The sequence below is a fragment of the Eutrigla gurnardus genome (assembly GCF_963514095.1).
Source record: "Eutrigla gurnardus genome assembly, chromosome: 20".
NCBI classification, from domain to species: Eukaryota; Metazoa; Chordata; class Actinopteri; order Perciformes; family Triglidae; genus Eutrigla; species Eutrigla gurnardus.
The window spans coordinates 15,180,373-15,203,903 of NC_139931.1; the positions used below are offsets into that span (position 1 = coordinate 15,180,373).

General features: G+C 46.7%; 2 protein-coding genes across 2 annotated transcripts in view; one reads left to right on the forward strand and one right to left on the reverse strand.

Annotated features, from left to right (window-relative positions):
- Positions 1–23,531, reverse strand: part of LOC311031311 (epithelial membrane protein 1) — a 155,200-nt gene that overhangs the window by 43,421 nt on the left and 88,248 nt on the right. The window lies entirely within an intron of this gene.
- Positions 1–23,531, forward strand: part of grin2ba (glutamate receptor, ionotropic, N-methyl D-aspartate 2B-a) — a 95,948-nt gene that overhangs the window by 22,956 nt on the left and 49,461 nt on the right. Inside the window, exon 4 of the mRNA XM_084037498.1 lies at positions 3,429–4,103. Within this exon, the coding sequence (XP_083893624.1) occupies positions 3,429–4,103 (675 nt within the window). The remainder of the gene's footprint in view (positions 1–3,428; positions 4,104–23,531) is intronic.

Consider the following 23,531-nt stretch of genomic DNA (forward strand, 5'->3'; position numbering starts at 1 on the left):
TCGGGCCCACTTAGTACCTGCTTTTTGTTTGGCTGGGCCGGGTAACTACCTGAGACACCGTGTTCTTACCTAATTGGCCGATGCCTTGTTGCATCTGCACAGTAACGGAGGCTGAAGCAATAATAACCAGGCGATGGGAGTACGGAAGGAAATGTGCTCTCCTTAATCCTGCCTAATCCTGCATGGAAACGTGGCTTCATGCAGACAAAGTCAAACAGGAAAAAACTGGCAACACAACCATGAAAGGCTGCAACTAACTTTTTTGATCAATCTGCCGACTACTTTTAATCTTAATTGATTTCTGTCTGGTGTATGAAATGTCAGTAAAAAGCAAGGAATTCCCATCACAGGTTCCCGGAGCCGACAGCGACGCCCCCTCGCACTTTCAGGGATTTTCTCGATAATCTCGCAATAAGCGCTGATGTCCGACGTTACAGCACTCGTGTTTTTATCTGGGCTCTTCCCGCTGGTTTTAGGTTGCAGAAAGATGAGGTACTTCCATGCGCCAAATCCCCATTTTCACAATATTTGGATCTGATACCAGTTGGTGGGTTTGTGCTGCCGGGCCACTCAGTGTCAATCAAACCCCCACACAGTCCTGATGAAGCAGATTAGTATTTAAATGTTAAACTCTTAATACCTAAGGATGCCCCCCCCCCTCCCCCCCCCCCTTTACTCTCCAATTTGAATTGTTCCTTATTTAGTCATTAATTAAAGGGAATTTGAAACCATGGTTTCAGGGGCTTTAAAATGTCTCAGTTAACGATCATAGAAGAGGAAGCAGATAATAATTACTTTTAAATAGCTTAACTTTTGAGAAAGTAGTTATTAAAGACTAAAAACATAAAAAACACACACAGCACATATTACACCCAGTACATACTGCGTATGTGCACATGCACATATAAACGAAGCTAAGTGAATGTTTGAACTGAAAGGAAAACGACTTTCTTCACTATGAAATAAATGCACATTGTTCCATGGTTGAATATGTTGGTGCGTATACATTCAGAAAACGTTCCTCGCACAAGCCGGTTTAGGAATAGCAGGAGTGTGTGTGTGTGGGGGGTGGGTTTAGACCTCGGGGGTCTCTGGGCTGGTAGAGGCTATCTGCGGCCCACCCATGTGTAACTGATACGGCTGCTGTGTTCGCTGGTGTGGCTAATAGAGCAAATGGTGGGTGAGACGTGTGGGCTGGCTGACGGGGAAACGGGGTCACTTAGTGTCATAACCTCGCTCGTGTAATCCTGCAGACTAATACGCGCCCTTTGTGTTCCTTTACGAGACGTGCTCCGACTCACGACGGGACTTTTTAACGGCCTCATCTCTCCCAATGATCATCGGAGTTACACAGTGCGTTGGCTAATATAATCTGTACCCCCGGGGAGAGGGAGATGGCGAGTTTAGTGCGAGCGTGCATGAAACGGAGTGTGTTTTCTGTGTGTGTGTGTGTGTGTGTGTGTTCATGTGTCAGAGGTCTCTATGCTAATCTGTGCGTGAAAGGACTGGGTGTGTATAATAAACCCTGGACTACATCGCTGCATTTACATGATCAATACTTATAGCAAAAAGTACGTTTGTGTGTGTGTGTGTGTGTGTGTGTGTGTGTGTGTGAGTGTGTGTGCGCGCGTGTGTGTGTGTCTATCTCCGTGTCCATCAACTGCGTCTGTATGTGTGCGCATGTAGGCCTATTTTAATTGTTGCCATGGAAACAGAGTGCTGCCAGAGAAGTCCAGATTCAAAGAGGGCATCTCTCTCTGTCTCACTCTGTGACTCTCTCTCTCTCTCTCTCTCTCTCTCTCTCTCTCCTCCTCTTCCATCCCTCTTTCTCATCTTCCTGGCGTCTCACCAAAGTCCTCCTCGGTTTACACTCTCTGTCTCTCTCCCGTTTCCTCCCACTCTCTCCCCTCCCCTCCCTCCTCCGTCTCCTCGAGCCTCTCATCAGCCCTCCCTCCCTCCCTCCCTCCCCCCCCTTCCCTCCCACCTCTCCATCCTTCCTGGAGAGTGGTGTGCAATTGACTATTAACACAGGGACCTGTAATTAGTGCTGACGAACCTCCAGCAATTAGTTTTCCCTAAAGAAGTTGTTCTGTCATCTCCGCACACGTCCCTTTATCCCTCTCTCAATCTCCTGCTCGCGCTTTCTTCCTCTCTGTCATTTCCTGTCTTATTAGCTGTCAGCTTGGCGCGGCGGTTATTGTTTTTGTGTTTTCTGTTCTTCTTTGTACCTTCCATCTGCCTCGTTAAAGGCAGTCATGTACACACAATACACCACTCAGAGCGACTTCACCGGCATCCAAACCCCCGACGTCCTTCCTTGCCATCTCTGCCCACAAAAACCGGAGTGAACATCTAATCCCACCGACTGCACACCTACACCGACTGTATGCCGACAAACTCGAGGAGACGCCTCCCCTTCCACGCACTCGGATGTAAACATACGGAGAACACACACGTCTCTCTCTCTCTGCGAGCATCTTTTTCCTGTCTGCCTTTGTCTCCGGCGGCGTTGATGCCGTCCCACCTCGCTGCCGTCATCTCTCTCTCGTCTCTGCTAATTTTCCCTCTCCCTCTTTCGCCGCCACACATGGCCCTTCCTCTCCTCTCCTCTGCGTCCCCATTAATGAAAAGCTCTATAAATAAGCACAGAGGAGAGGGAGTCTGGGAGAGGGAGAGAGAGAGATATGGTCAAGTAGAACGTGGGAGGCAGGTGGAAGGATGAAGGGATGGACAGCAAATGGCTGTAAGTGCTAAAGTAGGGCAGCGGGGGTGAGGGAGGAGCGCGGGTATCATATCAAAGTCTTTGCGAGTTGCTCCGGGCGCCTCTGCTGTCAATCACTTAATCAATTTGGGCGTCAGTCAGTTTGTCGGCGTATGGGGGGGTCGGCGTGTCACTCATCTCCAGACGGTTTGTCAGTCAGTCGGAGTTTGCCGTCTTTTCCTACGTCTCCCTCGTTGGTATTCCCGATGTGACTCTACGCATCGTTCCGCCTTACCCCCCCAATCTGGAGGGAGAGTTTATATCCTCCATAATATATAACATAATGCTGCTTCAGATCATTCCACATGAATTATTGATCCCTGTGAGATTCTATGTAAACTATATGGCATGGCACCGTGTATCTGTGTGTGTGTTTATGAACTATTTATGTGTGACAAGTGTGACCTCTTCTCTCATCCCTCTTTGTGTGCTCGCGCTCTCCTTCATTTTCTCCCCTCAGTGCTCCATTTCTGCGGCCTGACATTGATATGCACTGATTCATATGATGCATGTTGCCTCTCGGCGATTCACTTTATTCAATCAATGCTGCATGGTGCTGTGTTAACCTCTATCTCCTTCTCTCCATCTCCCACCTCTCTTTTTCCCCCTCCCTTTTTATGTTGCCTACCCCATCTCCTCCTCTTCCTCCTCCTCTTCATCCCTCCAGGTATTTCTCCCCCACTTCACCATGCCTGTCTGCGGCTGCTGCAGCCCCTCTTCGCCTCGCGGCCAAGCAGGGGCCTCCTCCTCCTCCTCCTCCGCCCCCTCGGTCGCCCAGGAGCAAGAGAGGCGAGTCCGACCCTTCCATCCGGCCCCGCCTTCACCGCTCCGCCACCACACCAGCGCCTCTCACTGCCTCGCCCTTCTTTTCCTGCTGCTCTGCCTCCTCCACCTGCCCCCGGCCTGCCACTCACGGAGAGAGAAGGGCGGGGGAGGCGGGGGCGGCGGGGGAGGTGGGGGAGGCGGCGGTGGCGGCCACTACATCCCCATCGCCCAGCCCCCTCCCCACCACATGGCCCTGCCCAACATCCTGCGTGGCCTCAGCATCGCCGTCGTCCTGGTGGGCAACTCCAGCGAGGTGGCGCTGGCCGGGGCCCGGGAGAAGGACGACTTCCTCCACATGGCGCCCAACGTGGAGGTGCTGACCATGAATGAGACTGACCCTAAAAGCATCATCAAGAGCATCTGTGACCTAATGACGGAGCACTGGCTGCAGGGAGTGGTGTTCGGGGACGACACCGACCAGGAGGCCATCGCCCAGATCCTCGACTTCATTTCAGCCCAGACCCACATCCCCATCCTCGGCGTCCGCGGGGGCTCCTCCATGATCATGGCTGCCAAGGTAGGACACTCAAAGTCCTTCTGAATTAACGTCGCACTCATCTTCAAACAGTTCAGGTTCTTTAAAAAGTAAAAGTTGTCCCCGTTTACAGTAATCGTGGGAGGAAATACGTGCGAGTGGTTTTTGAGTGTTAAAAGAGGAGCTCAGCTTGGAAACGGTGAATGAAAAGTGTCGGTCAGCGCTGATAAACGTGTCCAGCAGCTACTTGTGACGACTGCCGCTGCATAAAATGTTTAATCCCATGGTTGTCGCAAAAAAACTTGAAAATGAAGCCAGACCACATTTAATAAAATTCCATTTTAACTCTTTAGTATTATTGGGATTTCAACAGACCAACTTGTTAAAGTGCCACGAAGCATAATGTGTTTTTCGTTGTTGCAAAGCCAGTATGTGAACTTTGTGACATCACCATGTAGTTTTTTTATTCATATTTTTGAAGACACAGCTTAACCTACTGCAGTTTATTTACATTTGTATTTGTTTTGTCTGCCAAAGGATCTCCCATATATGATATATATGTCTGAAATAACTTGGCCTCTTAACATTAAGTTTACCCAAAACGGTGAAGCTGATTTAGCTGCAACAACTCATCCACTACTGCCATACTGAATCAGTGTTAACTGGGTGCAGACAGACAGACTGGGTAAGCTGGGGCGTCTGACTTGAAAGACAAACGGCCAACAGTGCCGATGCCAATGCCAGGATCAGCTGGAGATTTCACCAGAACACAGAGTTAGATCTCTGCCTATTTACTAGGCCTTGCCTAATGGGATAAAGCAATCTGCTGCTGCTTTATCTGTGCCCGCCTGGGATCTAGGCTTGGACCCCGTTCCACAAAATCAGCTCATTCATTTGGTGCTTTGTGTACAAATGCAGCTGTGTTAAATAACAAGGGAAGGCTAAATGTAATGAAACGGAACCTTTTTTATTAAAACGCTGCCGTCGACGACTTGCTCGACGCCGTTTGATCCGGGGAGTCTCGCTCTTTGCTCTCGCCGTCCTCTAGTCTAGTCCGCTGACCCTCTGGTGTCAACAGGTCTTTGTGCCAGCAGAGACCCGAGTCGCGGTGACACGGCAAGGCCGGCGGCCACCACTGTAGCTCTTCTCTCTGTTCCTTCTCATTAGGGCACTAAGGAGAGAAATGGCAGGGAACCGTCCACTCCCATTTAAAACGGCGCTCTTCCAAGCACACATGCAAAAACTGCTGCACAGTACACACACCGTCTCCTAATCACACTAAACGTATGCCTTAAAAACATATAAATCTTTTCGAGCACTCCCTCCTGGTGCACGGATGACTACATTATATATATGTGTGTGTGTGTGTGTGCAGGGACGGTATCATTCATTAAGCACGCGTGCTTTAAGTGCACCAGACAGCAGGAAAGAGCAGCGTTTTGTGGTAGAGGTTTAAATGGATTTCCCCGGCCACAAGCCAGAGTCTGCCTCTCCGGAGAGCTTCCTCCTGGCTGCACCGGGGCCCAGGAGAGCGAGGACGGGGCCGCGCTAAGGCTCAGTCTCCAAACGGATTTGTGTCTGCCTAATGGGCTGAGACAATGGAGTGGCGAAAATACGATAGAGAGGGATCAGAGGGACGGAGGGCGAGAGAGAGGGAGACATGGGGAAAGTGGAGGAATTGAGATAGTGAGGAGGGTGAGATTGGGTGGAAGGAAATTCTGCTGGGAGTGAAGGCATGTCGGGGAGCAGGAAGGCTTGAGGGTTTGCTTTGCCAGGTCTGGTGGGGTTCAGATGGGGAAACGGATGGACAGATAAGTGTAGAGGACAAGGGCTCAGTCAACAGCAGAAGAGGAGACAGAGTTTGACACTGTTCAGACGGGGAGGAGGGAGGCTGAAGGAAGTAATGTCTCTGAAAGCGAGTGGGACATTCAGAGAGAGATAAAGAGAAATGAAGAGGGGGGAGAGAGAACTTTTCTTCCGTATGGACAGCAGAGATGGAGAAAAAGTGCTCCCGAGTAATTGTGGGAGATAGAATGAATGGTGGAGGTATAGAGCTGCGGGTATGTGTTTCTCCCTTTTTCTTCTTATTGTGAGTGAGTGTCCGACTGAGAAAAGACTGGGAAATGGGGATTGCAATATGAGGTGTTTATCTTACGGCAGCGCTCCATCACACACACAAATGCACGCACCGGCAAAACTGAAGGCCAAACGCCGCTATTACAGTTGGCACGACAACCCCTCCTTTTTCATTACACATCCCAGGAAGGATGATAACAGGGAGCGACACAGAAGGCGGAGAATACAGCGTTTAGATTTTTAGTGAATTGGAAAAGAATTTGGAGGAACAAGATAATCCCATAAAATGTACCCTCTGGAGTGGGCTACTGTTGTGCCACGCGAAGAGTCGCGCTGATTCGGAGCGACATTTCCCTGCTCACATATGCATCTACAAGGAGTGCTACTTTGAGGGAATGAAACTCGGAGCGGGGCGCGGCGTTACGTGGCAGGGAGATACAGTTCAACATCCAGTCCAGCGTCATCCCGAAGACGGCACAGCTGTCTCTAAATCAGCCTCACGACTCACTGAGTCTTCTGACATCTGTAAGAGGAACAAAACTGGATGTTTTAGAGCGATTCCTGCGGGGATGGAGCCAAATTAGCTCGGCAACAAAACAACAAAAAGTGGCGCCGCGGTGGGAAGCGGCTGCAGCGTGTGTCGCCGGTAGTTCATGCAAGTGCAGAGAAAAAAAGGGGGAACTTGAAAGTACAAGAGTTATAGATGAAGGGGTGGAAAGAGGAAGCCAGGCAGCTCCTGAATTAACAAGGAATGAAGAAGAAGGCGGAGGAGGAAGGGGAAGAGGGAGATGGATGGAGGCAAAGGGCACTCACATCTATATCAATGAATAAGATCAGTGAGGGAGGGTCGGGCAGTAAGTAAGAGGATGCAGAGAGACGGAGAGTGTGTGTTTGCAGGGAGTTCAGCAGCAGGTGTATCGGCGTCTTGCAGACGTGGCCGATGTTACATGAAGACGAGAAGCTGCCTCTTTGCTCAGGAAATCGCGGCCTGAATGACGGAGGAGAGAAAGATGGATAGAGTGCAGCTGTACCCACATCTGTGGAAGACAGGACAAGATAAAGGAGGAGGAGGAGATGGAGGAGGCAGAGGGAAAGGATCCAATAGTTTAAGGGTGTGTGTGTGTCCTCGTGCATCGTGCATTGTGTGTGTTGTTACCTAGCCAACACGGCTGTTGTTGCCAGTCTTTTGTCTGTAGTGGTTTCCAGCACCACCCTGCTGGTCGTCCCTCTGCGGTGCTCGTCATCCCTCAGCTATCAGTGGGATCTAAAGCTTTGGCTAATGCTCATATTATCAAGACATGGTGAGCCATTTTCCTCAGCGTGTCTAGAAGGTATGGCTTTGTAGTGGTACAAATAGCTGTAGTTGTCGCCGAGCACCCCGGGGCCACTACATAATACGAACCAGCGAGCTAATCTACGAGTGGAGGCTGCCGGTGCTGTAGATGAGGGGAGAGATAGCAGCCGCTCGTGGCGCAGGGTTTAAATGCAGGATCGTCAGCAATTAATGGGAAAAAAAAGGGAAAGCAGCCAAGCCTGATGACCTCAGGGAAAATACAATATGAATTACAAACCTACGAAGGCAGACGCATGGAAACGGCACCGGCGTGCTCACACACGTTTCAATAAATATACGTTAAGGCTTGTGTTACAAGGGCATTTCATGTATGAATATGTAGATAAGGGAAGAGGAGGAACTGGATCCACAGTGGACTGCTGCAGCGCCATTATCATCACATCCACACACACACACACACACACACACACACACACACACACACACACACACACTGCAGTCTTTTGTGTGACTGGCAGCCGTCTCTGGGAACAAAAACTGCAGGATGTGATCAATTAACTTTTGCCTAAATAACTCAGGCTTTTCATCGTTTCCAACGCGGCCGTTGGGCGTTTAAGCCTTTTGTAAGAAGCACAGCCGTCCCTGTGTGTGTGTGTGTGTTTGTGTGTTTGTCTGTGTGTGTGTGGGTGCTAACTCTTCAGAGGAAATGATAGTGTAGAATTGGTGTTGAACTGTGTCCAGGGATAATTGTTGTGGAGGGTGTGTGTGTGTGTGTGTGTGTGTGTGTGTGTGTGCGTGTGTGTGTGTGTGTGTGTGTGTGTGTGTGTGTGTGTGTGAAGCGAGCCAGTTGAAGCACTTAATCACAGCACAGGGGTGAATTCAGTGGAGCAATTAATGTCGATACCTAATTTTCCAAAGAAACATGTTCCCCTTGTCCTCTGTATTTATGTCCATGCTACATTTAGGAGGGGTCGTCCTTTTTAAAAACATTCTGAAATGGACTTGTCTGGGCATCATATCCTGTTTCCCGTGTCCTCATAAGGGTTTTTAGTCCAGTGAACATTAACGTCCCTGCATTTATATTCCCAATTACTGTCCAACAATAGCACCTATTGTTGTAGTAATGGCGGCGGTCCTGTACTCTATTAATGTAATGTGCTGTTCTCCTTGGCAGCACCGCGTCCTTGCTAAAACACAGGCGCAATTAGGAGCATTTGTAAACAATAAGAGAATTAAAAGCAAGTGTTCCTGTGCCTGATGACTCTCAGCCCCTCTTTTTTCCGTCTGTTTCTCTTTTTTTTCCCCTGTCGCTTTCATATCTCACTCCCCTAATTGTTGATTTCATTCATGGGTTTTGTTGTGTCCAGCAAAGCACAGTAAGCCCCTTGTAACAGCTTTCTGATCTATCCTCTCATCCCGGATATGTTCGCTCTCTTTTTATTTGCTGCTCCCTTTGGTCGCTTTTATTCCCCGCTGTTTTTAACTTTAAAAAAAAAAAACAGTCTGGCAGTCTAATTTTCTGTTTCTCATGAGCAGTTTTTCCAAATGTAGGATAATGGAGTGGCTCGTGTTGTAATGACACATCTTGATTGGCAGCACTTCACTTAACCTTGTGATCATAAAATCGTCCTCGTTGATTTGGTGACACAACCATGATTACTGGTGGCAACCATTAAGCCCTTTCCTCCCACTAAGTGGGAAAGGTTACGTTCCCGGGACCAATGACTGCAGAACACGGCTGTTTATCGGCTCCAGCTCTGATCGACAGCCATTTAAACATGACGCCCCCGGGGGGGAAACGCTCATTTTGGCCTTTTTTTCCGGCACCATGCCGTGGATGTACGTGGAAGTACAGTCCGTGTCCATCCCAGCAGCACTGGATATTGTTCCAAATCAGTTAAGTTCAAACACAGACTGAATAAGTAAGATAAGATAGATATGATCAAGTTTATTGATCCAGCAGCGGGGAAATTCACAAAAGAAGTGTAAATGCTTCACAGATTTGCGTGTCATCCTTTCGCAGGATCTTGCTTATCTCCTCTGTAACCATTACATATCTTATGTGTGAGCAAGTAATCAAGTAAGTACAAAAGTAGTTTACACTGTAATATTTAACGTGTTTGTGATGTTGAGCATGACACCAAAAAAAAGCCCTAGACAGAACATATTACTGACAATGGGCATTGAGCTTATCACCTATTTTAGCAGATTTTTAACCCTTTTTGTATGCAAATGTATGCAAAATAATTTACAGAATTTTATGTATTTATTTTTATTTTTATATCAAAATCTTTTCGTCCCGTAAAATATAATATGAAGTGCTCTTACGTAAGCTAGCATCAACCAATAATAGTGTGACAGCCATCCATCAATCAATCTGCAACTCTAGTGAAAAGTGTATATAATCTCCTCTCCTCTGTATAATCTAAGCCCGCCCCCTTTTGAGTGGTCCAATCAAATGTGATTCAAATCCATCTTGTAGCTGTATATGATTCAAGATACAGAGCCGACGATGCTCTGACCTCATTTTCACCGGGCCTTTAAAGCTGCGTGACCCCCGTGTTTAGAAAAAAATGCCATCCATTAAGACCAAACGTTGGATGATAGAAAGTTAGATTTTGAGAACCTATGACCTGTGTTTCTGGTGCGGCTTGGCTTGGTAATGCCTGATTTTATGATGGCGATGTCCCACTAGGAGTCTCTTCTTACCTGCTCATTGTCCTGGTTTAGAAAATGTGACAACCCACTGTGTGTGTTCGCCTTCTCGAGAGGGGGAGAGGGGGAGAGACGGAGAGGAAGAGGTGCTGAAAAATATCTCAAGTCCTAAATTTATGTGTCCTATTTTCCAACCCCGTTGGTCTCAATTTACTCTGGCCATTTAGAATGTGGCCATTTTTAAACTCGATCCATAACTTCTCTCTATACCTCACCCTCACTCCTTCCATCTCATATCCTGCCTCCCTCCTCTGCTCCATTGCTTTACATCGCAGACGGATGGCTCCCATACACCAGATTAACGCAGACAGTTAGAATGGATGTGTACTCAGAGAGGGGAATAATTTGAAATGAGACGAGATAGCTATGATTTAAAGAAGCGATGTGATGGACTGAAAGTGCCCTCACTCTCTTTTCTTCACTTTTCTCATCCCTCCATCCCCCATGCCCCCTTTTACTCTTGCATTCCCATGTTGCCGTCCATGCACGCTCCTTCCTCTCTCCTTATGAATGTGTCTTACTGCCGAGGTCGAGCTAACAGGAGGTGCACAGACAGATCTAATCCGGATCCAGGGTGTGGATCCTTCTTCTTCTACACTCCCTTCCCTCTCTGGGTTTCTCCTCATGCTGAGGATGCCAGTAGAAGCGACTAGAATAGAATCTGTCAGGAGTGCACATTAAAGGCCTTTACACATCAGGAGCTGACGAGTGAACGGCACGAACAAAAATGCAAAATACTCACCTGCGATTATCTCATGAAATGTGTTCATCCCGGCAGGGAAACAGTTTTTACTAGACGGGCACAACCAACTAGCAGTAAAGTATTGACCCAGAGCAGCGTCTGGCAGGCTCTCTGAGGTAAACTAAGCGACTGTAAGCTGTTTCCTTGAGTGTCCTTTTAGCAAAACGCTCTATGTCGAGGGCTTTTATTGTGAAAGGTAAGAAGAGAAGGAGTGGATCTGGTCCGCGCTGCCTTTGTTAAGGTTGACAGGAGTAATAATGTTGGAAATTAATTGCAGGAAAAACAAACGCTACGGGCCTCTGTGCAGCCCCTGATGTACCTCACCTCCTCACCTCCTCACCTCCTCCTCTCTGATTCAGACGTCTCCTCCCTCCCTCATCCCTCCTTCTCTCCTCCTGCTTGGCCTCTTTTGTCTTCATTCTCCCTCTGTGTCCACCGGTTCGGGACCAGCCACACCTTCCCTACATCCCGGACCTCTACTCACGTCTCCTGACTCCCTCTGGACGGGCCCTCACAACCCCCCCAGCCTCCCCCCTCTTCTTCATTGCAACTAGCACAATCCTCATCCTCCCTCCCTCTCTGCTCTCCTTTACCTCTCTCCTCCTTTATCTCTCTTTCCTCTTGACACAAATAGTCTAGCCCTCCCTTTCCTCCCTCCACCACCAACTCCTCTCCCTACTCCTCCCATCCTCCCCTCTTAACCCCTCGTGAGCCTCACACCAGCCCTTTGCTGCCACTCTTATTGGCCTTATCTCTGCCTGCCCCCACCTTGATTCAGAGGTGGAGAGGGAATGGACCTCTATCTATTCATAGGTGAAGATGAGTCAGTGCTGCAGATACGGATGGAGAAAGTACAGATTTAGGACTGTGGTTAATTACTGGCCCACAGCCTTCACTGTGAGAGGATCAAAGGCACGGCGGCCCATCCCGCCGAACCCGGACGGCCGCCTCTTTAACCTTTAACACAACTCTTTCCCCTCCAGCCGCTTACATCTGTCCAGTTATGAACCTCCGTCTCCCTGGCGACGGCTGGTGCAGCAGTCCTGCAAACAAACAGTCACAGATGCGGACCTTGACAACCTCCGTTCCCGTGAGAATGTAATTGAGCGAGACGTCTTCGCTCCAGATCAGAGTGTCACTCAAAGGCGGTGCGTGTAGTATTTGAACAGCCATAAATCAGTACGCCGTTTATTTAGCTTCATTAGTATAATGCATGTAAACAAATGAGAGCGGTGTTGAAAAGCTTGGCAGCCTCGGCGTTGGATTTTATCGCTTGTGCTGCTGGGTCGAATTTGGCTCAATTTTATGGTTCAAACCAGAAGTGGGTGCTGGTCTTCAGATGCAAATAGGGATTTTTAAAAATCTGTTTATATTTGACAGTGAAAGGCCACATTTCTCCACATGTTCTCCATCAGAGAATGTTGAGAGACGTGTCGTGATCACGCCTCTCATTTGTTTAATTGCACCAGCTTATCACAGTAATTCATTCGTGATGTATTGATTTTTTAAAATGCCACTGCGCATTACGTGTCGCACTTTTGAAATGTCAACAACATAAAGGCCTGATTAGAAGTGCCTCGCAGCATAGGTGTGATCATGCCTTTATTTTGGACCACGTCGAACTGAGAAAATCAGAGAATTATTCTGCCGTTCTGATGCTGTTTAACTGTTGGTGTCCCTCGTCGTCAGTGTGGCGGTGTGCGGGAACAAAATCAAACTGAATACGGCTCTGAGGGGAGACACCTGTACACTCACGGAGACCTGCGGTCTGTTTGCTCCAGTGTCTCTCGGCCCAGAGCTCAAGAGTCCAGACGTGGAGTTGGAGAAACCGTCACACCGGTGCACAAATCCTCCCGCAGGTCTGTCCTGTAGGTGACAGGGATGTGATGGGGATAGTGATGTGTTTGTACAACAGCGCGTTGTAAAACCATAACCACATATGATTAAATCATTGAGATCTGATTCCACTGAAAGTGGATTTGAAATGCCCATTTACCTGCGCATATTTAAATTGAATTTAACCGTTCTCTCTCGCTTTATTTAGTTAACATTTTCCCTTTTCTACTGTTTTAAATAAATATTAAGTTCCATCACTTTGTCCCTCCGTCAGATTTGTTTTCTAATTTCATCCTCTTTATCTTTTTGCCGTCTCCCTGTTTGCCCTTGCTTTGTCCGTGCTCCGCCTCACCCGTGGCCTCCCGCGTCTCCTGCAACTGTTCCAAACCCTGTATCGATGGAGGGAGAGAGAGGGATAACCGAGGAGGGAGGGTTGCAGGGAAAGACAGACAGACAGACAGACAGACACACAGACAGACAGACAGACAGACAGAGAGACAGACAGACAGAGAGTGAGGGGGGGGGGGGGGGTAGAGGGAGAAGAAGCAAAGAAGAGAGATGGAGGCAGGGTTGTGGAAGAAGATAGGCGTGAACGAAAACCCCAATGTGATCGCTCAATTAATCACCAGCGCTGTGCCAAGCTGGCCCTCGTCAGAACCACATGCTGCCACACGCACACACACACACACACACACACACACACACACACACACACACACACACACACACACACACACACACACTCTAGCCTATACATCAGACCAATATGTTCCGATGTGCTCCTGCTGACCTACACTATAAAAATTACTCAACCTAGAGACTCTTTGCAGAGCATGGACACACACACACACACACACACACATCCACACACTTCACATGATGAGAAATATGCATTATATACACCATCCAGTCTAATCGTGGATGCTTGTGCACAAATGGAAACGTGCGTGGTTTCCATTTGTGCATCTTGACAAAGACGACTCACTTTGTGGTCTTTTTCCGTGTACTTTACATTTTTGAAATAGCATTATTTGTCCACGTTTTTCTGCTTTTATCTCATCGCAGCTCACAGATGAGATCCTTTGCAACAGATCCCAGGAATGTTCTGTGTGCTTTCTTTTAAGAAATCCTGCAGCTTGTGTTTAGAGATTCATCACCACGAAGGCATTCCTGCGGTTGCATTAAAAGGAAAGGGAAACAAGTAACACAGAAAAGATCTTTTTGCTCAACCCCATTCTGTCTCGTTGTATCTCTCCCTCTCTCTCTCTCTTTTTAATCTGCTCCACCACTCTCCTTCTCCGCTCGTTCTCACGTCATGTGAGTTGAGGCCAGGCGAGCTCCTGTGATGAATGTAAATGTTGCCCCTCCCCTCCCTTGTTCTCCTAAATTACAGCAAACACCACCTCCTCTTTAGTCTCCACTCCCTCTGTCTGTCTGCATTTACCCACAACCCCGCGGTTCGTCCTCGCACGTCGACCGGCGGGCATCCTGCCCAGCCTTCAGCATCCATAGAAGCACATTTAGATGCACAGACGCATGAGTCAGACGTGACAGATCGACAATATTACGAGAGGAGTAATACACCTCCAGCATGTATGATCGTACTCTGTGTGGATACTTTCAGCGCCGTTAGAAGGCGAGACTGCCAACGCGGCCCGAATACACTTGGCTCGTTATCCCCGTCCTTGCATTGATCACCATCACACACATTCTCTATATATTTGAATGTATATACTCTACTTACCTTTTTTTTTTTGGTGGTTTTCCAATTTTTGCTGGACTGAAATTGCAAATGTGATTTATTGCACTGCAGCACTTTTGGGGACAGGATTTTTCTGAAATGTCAAAATGTTGTTTGGCAGATAGAAAAGCATTTAGAGCAAAACTACCTCCACTTGTAAAACGATCTGGACAGTTCACCGACGTTACACTGAAGACGGGACAATTAAAACAAGACAAACTGGTGCCGTAGGTTAGGTTTTTTAAAAATATGGAAGTAGAGCTGCCAGCACGGTGAATGGAGACACACACACACACACACACACACACACACACACACACACACACACACACACACGAATACGATATTTTCTGATATCACAAAGTACTGTTTTGATTTGATATTTGATATTTGAATACGGACCATGAGATGAACTGACTGACAGACCCTGCTTGTGTGCTTGAGTTCTCAGTTTTGTGAAATAAAGGTCATCACCATTATTATTTTTATTATGCCTCTGGGCATTTTGTTTATCACCATTACAGAGTTCTGTATCATCATCACCACCATCATTATTCTACATATATTATCCATAAAACCACCCCCACTGGGCTTTGAGTTATTATATTAGTTCCTGTATCTGTGTGGTAGACTGGAGCTTTGGCTGGCCCATTTTCCACCAAAGACTGATTTGCATGAGCAAAGTCAAACAGGCTTAATAGACTTTTATTGGCACGAGGCGGCTGAACGCTGAGGGGAGTTTTAGACAATGCAGTCTGCTAATAAACAGAACGCTGTGTACTCGGACAGCAACTAGCACAACAACAACACAACATGCCCAATCCATCCAAGCATGCATCAGCAATCCATATGCTTTAAAATATATATATTCTACTGCTAACCCAAAAGGTCTGTAACTCCATTAACCTTATCTAAAATTCATGACATTGTAATATTTGCGGTTTGCATCTCGCAGAGGAACAGCTGATACTGTCGCGGCGCACTCGTCGTGTACTTCCTCCAACTTCTGCCAAGGTTACTTTGTTAGATAAGAACGTGCAGAAGTAATAGAGCAGACCTGTGTTCTGGGTGAGGGACCAGCTGATAGTAGCGTCTACCTGCAGCGTGTCGGGCATCACTTTGGATCAAGTCGATTCTGCACAACTTTCATCTTAGTAAGTGATGCTGGCAACGGAGATAAGTGTCCGAAGCAGGCGAGAAGCAAATTTGTATCCGTACGGTGCGATGCGATCTCGTACTGCGTTCAGCGTGATTTATGTGACCACACAAAACAAAATACTGCACATAATGTGCGTTGGACTAAAAGAAATATACATCCCGGAAGAAAACACGGGGAAGTGAGGGGAAGAGTCACGATTTGTCCTGTTTTAGTTCCAGCTGTCCTTGGATTGCTGCACAGACGAAGAGATTGTAGTTCTTTGTTGTTCTAGAACGCGTCTCATTGTTAGAACCACTCTTGTGTGAGGTCCCCCAATCCGGCAAGGCGTCGCACCTTGGGGTGCCATTTAACCTTGGCTGTTGTGTAACCATGCGGTGCAATCGTTGGACCAAATGAGTCCCTCAAGAAGGCTGACTGTGTGTTATAGATCCGCCACAAAGTCCTACAGCTGAGCCTGGTGTCCGGGCGTCAGACGTACCAGACTTTAGGGGATCCATCTTTGTTTCTGAACCTCACGCTTCACACACAGCAGTGTGTGGAGGACTTTCAGACCTGCAGTTAATCACCATTATTCATTGGAACTATGGCCTTCTCTCATTTTTTAGTTTTGGAGATTTTAACGTTTCTGTTCTATGATATAAAATACATCAAACTTGTGAATTTAGAAGCTTTTACGTGAAAATAAGTCGTAAATCTGATTTTTTTACACAGATTTGATGATTTATTCATATTAGATACAGAGTAGATTTAGATATCTTTAGATGTAATCAAAGAACGGTTTCTGAATAAGGATGGCGGTTTGCCACACACTCGGCTGGTGGTCTCTTACTGTCTATCAATTAACCTCCGTTTGAGGAAACGTCTAATTTGCATCCAGGTGCAGTAACACGGCTGTCAGCTCGGTGGTTATTTTTACAGCTGTAACTCTGGGACGTCATCAGATAAATCGTGTCTCTTTGAAACTTGTTGACTGTCAGATGTCTCCTTCAGCTCCACAGCTAATTAGAATGCACACTCTCCTGATTAGCCTTCAATTTGACGGGACTCTTTTCGTTGCCTTTGTGTTTGTGATGCTTCAAAAGTCTTTTTTTTTTTAATATGGTCTTTGTCATGTTGACTCGCTTGCATATTAATATTTACTCGACAATATTTGCAAATCACTCTCATTGCACGGGCTTCTAGTGAGCGTTCATGATTTGGAGTTAAAGCGAGAAGAGAAAGTGGTGATGGAGGTCATTAGGGGGACACTCGAGGCTTCAGGGGTGGCCGACTTAACCACTCAGCTATCTCCGGGCACAAGCATCACTTTTCTCTGTGTTGCAGCCTGCAGGAGCTCCTGTTATCAGGGAGACTATTCGTCCGTATCCGTCTGAGGCACCGCACTATTTTCAAAAGCATTTCTCCAACACGTCTTCTTGCTGACTTATATGGACATGAACAGTGTCAACAGGACTGTTTGTGCCGATGATGGATGGGGTCATGAAACGCACCTTAAACCGCCACCTCGTCCCTTTCCACACATCGGTAAGATATATATATATATATATATAGGTTTACACTATAGAGCCCAACCGATAAAGGTTTTTGAAGGCCGATACCGATACAAATGTTGGTTGATTTAAAAATCCGATATTCCGATATATCGGCCGATATTTTTTTTATTTTTTTTATTTCAGAAACGCGTCAAAAACATTAACAGATTTCCCTAACATTAGTTATTTGTAGTTATTTATGAGTCTTCACTAAAATAATATGATAATGCAGTTTAAAAATAAACTTGTTTATTTTATTGTCACAACGGAACATAGGAACATCAAAATATATTAAAGTTCTGATGAATAAAATGTATAAAAATACAAACTTAAGATTATTATTATAAACTTAGTCCTTTGAACAAAAAGACAATAACAACAAAAACCAAACACAAAGGTACCAGTATTAAAAGACTTGGTAAGCTTCATTCGTCCGTTTTTATTTTATTTTTAAAATATTAATTTATCGGCCATTATAAATGCCGATACCGATAGTTTGGAAAATGCCTAATATCGGTCGGGCTCTAGTTTACACATAGAGATGCTCCTGACCCATATGAACAGCTAAGCAGCTCTGCAGTTCTGTATGCAACTAGTCTGTTCCTGTATGGAGAGCAGCAGCATCCCCCGTGCCTCGGAGCGATGCCCGGGGCTGGGAATGAGCTGCTTCCTGGTATCAACATCGGGATTCTCAGTATCAGAGGCCTGATGCCATTTGTCCTCCCGCTGATGACCTCATCAAATCAGCCTTCTCTCAGACCATTAATCGGTTGCTTTACTCTTTGGATGTCTTTAATCGATTTAAAATGGTTCTTTGCATGATTTTTGTAACTAGTAACCCCTGATATGTTGTGTTTTCATACCGTTACATCAAAAGCCTTTTTTTCTTTTACTCTCACTTTGGAATGAAAGCATATTTAAACATTTGGGTTTTTTTTTTATCCCTTTTGCCAGTAAAGAACAAAACAAATCCCATTTAATTTAGAATTTCAGTGACGTGCAGCAGGTTATGAACAAGCGCTGTTTGGTTCTTGAGCCCTGCAGTTGAAACTAGGTTATTGTCTCTGAAGCCCTGGAGCAAAGCAGAGAGTGAGCAACATGCCTGCCGCCTATAGTAATATAAACATGCTGTCTAGTATCGGGACTAAGAGAGAGCAGCCGAGCTCATATCACAGCACTGCACCACCAACAGTAGAGTCTGTAACTCCTCCAATTTGGACTTTTCTGAGCCAGATGGCTCATCAGCAGTCATCTATAGCATCCCCCAATTTAGATGAGATAGTAATGTGACTTCCTGACTTCAATTTGTTATTAATATGATTGTGATCACCTTCTATCTGCTGCTTTTGTCCTGCTAGACCTAACGGGATGCTGCTGAGCATCACTGAGTGGTAAAATAGCAAACCATCTCCATCTCGTCCGCCCGACTCTTACTCCTCCACTCAGCTCCTCTCTGTCAAACGTGAACATTGGCGATAGGGCTGAGTTACTTGTGCAGTCTTTGTGTTGCTGCTTTGACCTTCACACTCCTCACTGCTTTATATGCTGGCCATTTACAAATGTAATCTCTTCCTCTTGTGGATGTTTTTTGTTGTTGTTGCTGTGTTCCTTTTAGATAAGAGAACACGTCCTTAAATGCAAACGGGTGTATACGGTCAGCAATACAAAGTGTGCATGAAAGTATTAGCATCCCGCCCTGGAAGAATATGGACGCAGCACCACGGCGCCCCGCGGCATGATGGGGGCCTCGGCTCAAAGCGTGGAATGATTTCACTCGGTATCATATAGGAGCCGCGGGCCGGATTGATCGCAGGTGTGAGACACATTAGTGTATGTGTGTATTAGTTTGACTCCCTGTGTGGGCAGTGGGGAAGTGGCAGCGTGTGTTGAGTTGTGAGTTGAATAAGAGCGCTGTGTGGGTGGTGCTTGTGTTTCTGTGTGTGTGTGTGTGCAGTAGGATGTATAAATGCATAGCTGTTGTGTTTCCGTGTGTGTGTGTGTGTGTGTGTGTGTGTGTGTGTGTGTGTGTGTGTGTGTGTGCGCGTGCTCCATACCGGCGGTGAGTGGCATTCTCTTTTTGTTCCCCACTAATGGCATCCTTAGCAGGACTGTTACGATGGAAACCACGTTGCCACGGAAACGCAGCCTGTCTCTGTGAATTAGAAGTATTTCACTCCCTCTCTTAGCCTCTCTCAACCTCTCTCTCACTTTCTGTCACCCCCCCCACTCTCTCTCTCCCTCTTTCGCCGTCACCCTCTCTGTCCTCTTTCCCCATCCGTCTCCCCCTCTGTCTCTCTCTCTCTCCGTCCCTCTCGCTGTCTGTTCATTTCTGTTGCTCTCCTCCACCTGTCTCCGCCTAAACCTGACAGGGCAGCAGCTGACGCCTGGAGAGAGGTGTGCATGAACATGAAAGAGCAAGGGACAGACTGACAGGGGAAAAGGAGGGAGAGAGCGAGAGGGAAAAGAGGAGTGGGAGTGGGATTTTTTTTCTTCTGTGAGGTAAAAAGTCTCTCTGAGCGTGAAGGAAAGGTGGGTGGAGGGACAAATAGAAGGATGTGACGGGAAGGTTTGGGGAGGGGAAAGAGCAGAATGTAAGTGGGGCAAACGTTCATGTAACAGAGCACGAAGCTGTAGAGCAAAGAAACACACCAAAAGGCCAGAAGTATGTGGACAGGGATAAAATATAATGCCTGTTTGTTGACCATAACAATAATGGAACACACAACATGGGGGCTTTTTTCTTTGCCAACAAATGAACAAATAAATCATTCATTTTGTTGACATATTAACTAATATAGATCTTACTTTTCTCTTTTCAATCTAATAAAGTATGATTCCAGCCGGTTGCGTTGCTAGGCAACAACAAGCTAATCAGGAAAGGGGTTTGCAAGGCAGTGCCAGGAGTTTTGAAATCCTGGATTTTCGCATCAGGATGGAACATTTTCCTGATTGGTTTAAAATGTTGAACCTCCTTAACCCGTAAAAATATTGTGCTGCTTTCTGCTGCATAATGCAGTATTATCTAAACAGATAGCTACATGGCTTTCTGTTGTTCGCTGATTTGGACTTCCAGATCCATGCAAATATAAAGCACCTTTGAAATCACATTTGTGTGGTCCTCAAAGAGAAGCCTCACTGTTGACGTCTGAATTTTAGATGTTGGATGAATTTCCTTTATCTTAAAACATAAGAAAAACTGACTGAAATACTTCAAATTCTGCATTTTATTTTCCACGTTTACTGACTTGCTAGCTCTTACTTGGCTGCTTTTGATGTTAAACATTGTACTACCAGCGGTGAACTCTAACCTCAAAGGTTTCAGATTTCTCTTGGTTAGAATAAAGGGGACCAAACATAAACCATAACAAAGCAGACCATATCGTGTATAATGTCCTGCTCAAGTTAAAAGACGACATATAGAGAGCAGGGATAAAATATTCAAACAAAAAAAGGCTTGATTAGAAGAGAGTGTGTCGATGGAAAGAGAATTAAAGGAGACAGAGAGTGTGAGTCCTGTTCCACATATGGAGGGAATATAAAATAGGGTGAGAAAACAGAGAGAAAGAGAAGGAGGGGGGAGAGAGGGAGATTGATTATGTTCTCCTAAGTGCTTTCGGCATTATTGGAACTGTACTGTCCTCCCAAACCAGGCAATTTGAATTAACATTGCAGGGAGAGTGATTGAGAGGGGGGAGCGGGACGAGGGAGAGATAGCAGGAGATGGAAGGAGGGCGAGGGGACGAAGGGGCGGCTTGGCAGGGGGAGTGAGGGTCTGGAGGGAGGACAGAGAGAGAGAGAATAACTGGGTTCAAAAGTAGGACAAAGAGAGAGATGGCAAGAGACAAAGGGAAAAAGCGTGAGAGAGGGAAAGAGCACTTAGGGTTGAGAAGACTCGCAAGACTCGCCCAAACAGAGAAAATCAACACGCTAAACTCCACGTTCTCAATTCCAGCTGGGTGCTGTGCATCATAATCCATTTGGAGGATAATCACTTGAGAAATTTCACTTGAAATACTCATTCTAAATGCTGAATCGTCAGAACAAAAATCCATTTGGGGAATAATAATAGTCCGATCAGGAACAGGAGGAAGAGATAACACAGGGGAGAGGCGACACTTGAAAGAGAATAGACAGATTGGGTTTGGATGAAGTTCTGACAATAAAAAATATATAATAAAAAAACGGGCGACGGTGTCGGGGGTGACACCGGCGGAGACGGAGGGAGAGGACAGTTAAGGACGCGCACGGGTAAAGGAGGTTGAGCGTGGGAAAGAGGAAGTGTGTGTGTGTGTGTGTGTGTGTACGTACAAAGAGGATAGAGGCTGATAGAAAGTGAGGGATGCGAGTGAAGCATGTGCAGGACAAGTGCAGATGGGAGGAAGGGAGATGGATGTGAAGCGACAAAGCTGGAGGAACAAATTGTGTGATGAGAGAGTCATGCAAACTTAAAGAAGGTTTGGAGCATTTGTCTGTTGTCTCTCTTCACTTCCCCCGTCATCTCTTCCCCTTCCTTCCTTCCTTCCTACCTCGCCCCTCCTTCCCTCGCCCCCCTCATACCGGCCCCCCGGTTGAGGAGGAGTGACCCCCTGGCACTACTGACTGCTCAGGCCAGACAAACAAAAGCAAACGTTAAGTCACGCTTTCCGCCGCGAGCCGAGCGCATTACTCTTGGGAGGACAGGACGGCGGTGGCCTGATGGAAACGGAGCGCCGGTGATGGAGCACCTGCCTCTTTAGTCTAATGAGAATCCTGGTCAGGTAATAATTTAATATCGCTGAGAAGAAAGAGGGAGAAGCGGAGCCGCCATGCGTCGCATTAGGCCGGGGACTTTTTCAGGTTATCTGGGATTATAGGTTCTCTGTGGTCACGAGAACTCCATTGATTTCTATATAATCCCTGTTTGCCTTAGTTCACCTTTTACACGCCATAATGGCAGAAGGATTTCACCCGTTATCGGTTAAAGTAAGACATGTTTAATTCCAAGTACTAGTAAGCAACATACGACATTCAGAACCTTAATATAGCAGCAGACAACTATTAGTAAAGGTGTAGTGGAGGCACGTCTACCTGAGAAAGAAGTGGCTCTCCCTCTGTGTGTGTTGTCCCTCCTCCTGTCCTGAGTCCAGCTATCCCTCCTCCTGTCCCGAGTCCAGCTATCCCTCCTCCTGTCCTGAGTCCAATTGTCCCTCCTCCTGTCCCGAGTCCAGTTGTCCCTCCTCCTGTCCTGAGTCCAGCTATCCCTCCTCCTGTCCTGAGTCCAGCTATCCCTCCTCCTGTCCCGAGTCCAGCTATCCCTCCTCCTGTCCCGAGTCCAGTTGTCCCTCCTCCTGTCCTGAGTCCAGCTATCCCTCCTCCTGTCCTGAGTCCAGCTATCCCTCCTCCTGTCCTGAGTCCAATTGTCCCTCCTCCTGTCCCGAGTCCAGCTGTCCCTCCTGTCCCAAGTCCAGTTGTCCCTCCTCCTGTCCCAAGTCCAGTTGTCCCTCCTCCTGTCCCGAGTCCAGTTGTCCCTCCTCCTGTCCCGAGTCCAGCTGTCCCTCCTGTCCCAAGTCCAGTTGTCCCTCCTCCTGTCCCGAGTCCAGTTGTCCCTCCTCCTGTCCTGAGTCCATCATGTCCCGGCTGGGTACTTTCAGCTGTGTAAAAGCTCTAAATAGTCTTTTTGGCCCGTGCACCTGCAGCGTGGACACAGATGTTTTGGCCTCTTTGAAGCTCACTGATTCGTCTCATGTTGCTTTGATAACTCGTGGCAGACAAATGCTACTAATTGACATTGACAATGTGACCTAACTTTGTAGCTGTGTTTGTAGTGGGAGTATTTAATTTTTTTCTTTCTCTACCTTTCTACATATTTGGCATTTTTTGAGTTTCTGAACTCATAATTCAGTAAAAATGATTCCTTTGGAAAAGTATTCTTTTTTTTCCTTTTTTTTACCTCATAACATCTTAATAATTGTTCTTGTATTAATAGCATACTTTAACTATGATGACTATGTATGACATAGAATCATTTTCTGATTAAGACATTAATTAACTTATCTAACGACCCTATTAACATACTGCAACTGGTTATATAAAACTGAATATAGTGTTAATATGTTAATATAATTGTATATATGGGACGTGCTTTTGGATGTTGATTCCAGTCATGTCCTTGACAGACTGCATACTATGTGCATACGTTATTACTGTTATGTCACCTCATTTACTGGACCGATGCCCAGCTCACCTGCTCAGTAAATACCCTTAGCCCGCGCGCCCTCAGCCAGTCATTGTGCAACACATTACGCCTGCTTTCAGAGACCCTCGGAGTACTCTGAGGCGAGGCAACTCATCACCACGCAGACTCACTATCATGCAAAGCACGCCGCCTTACAGTGC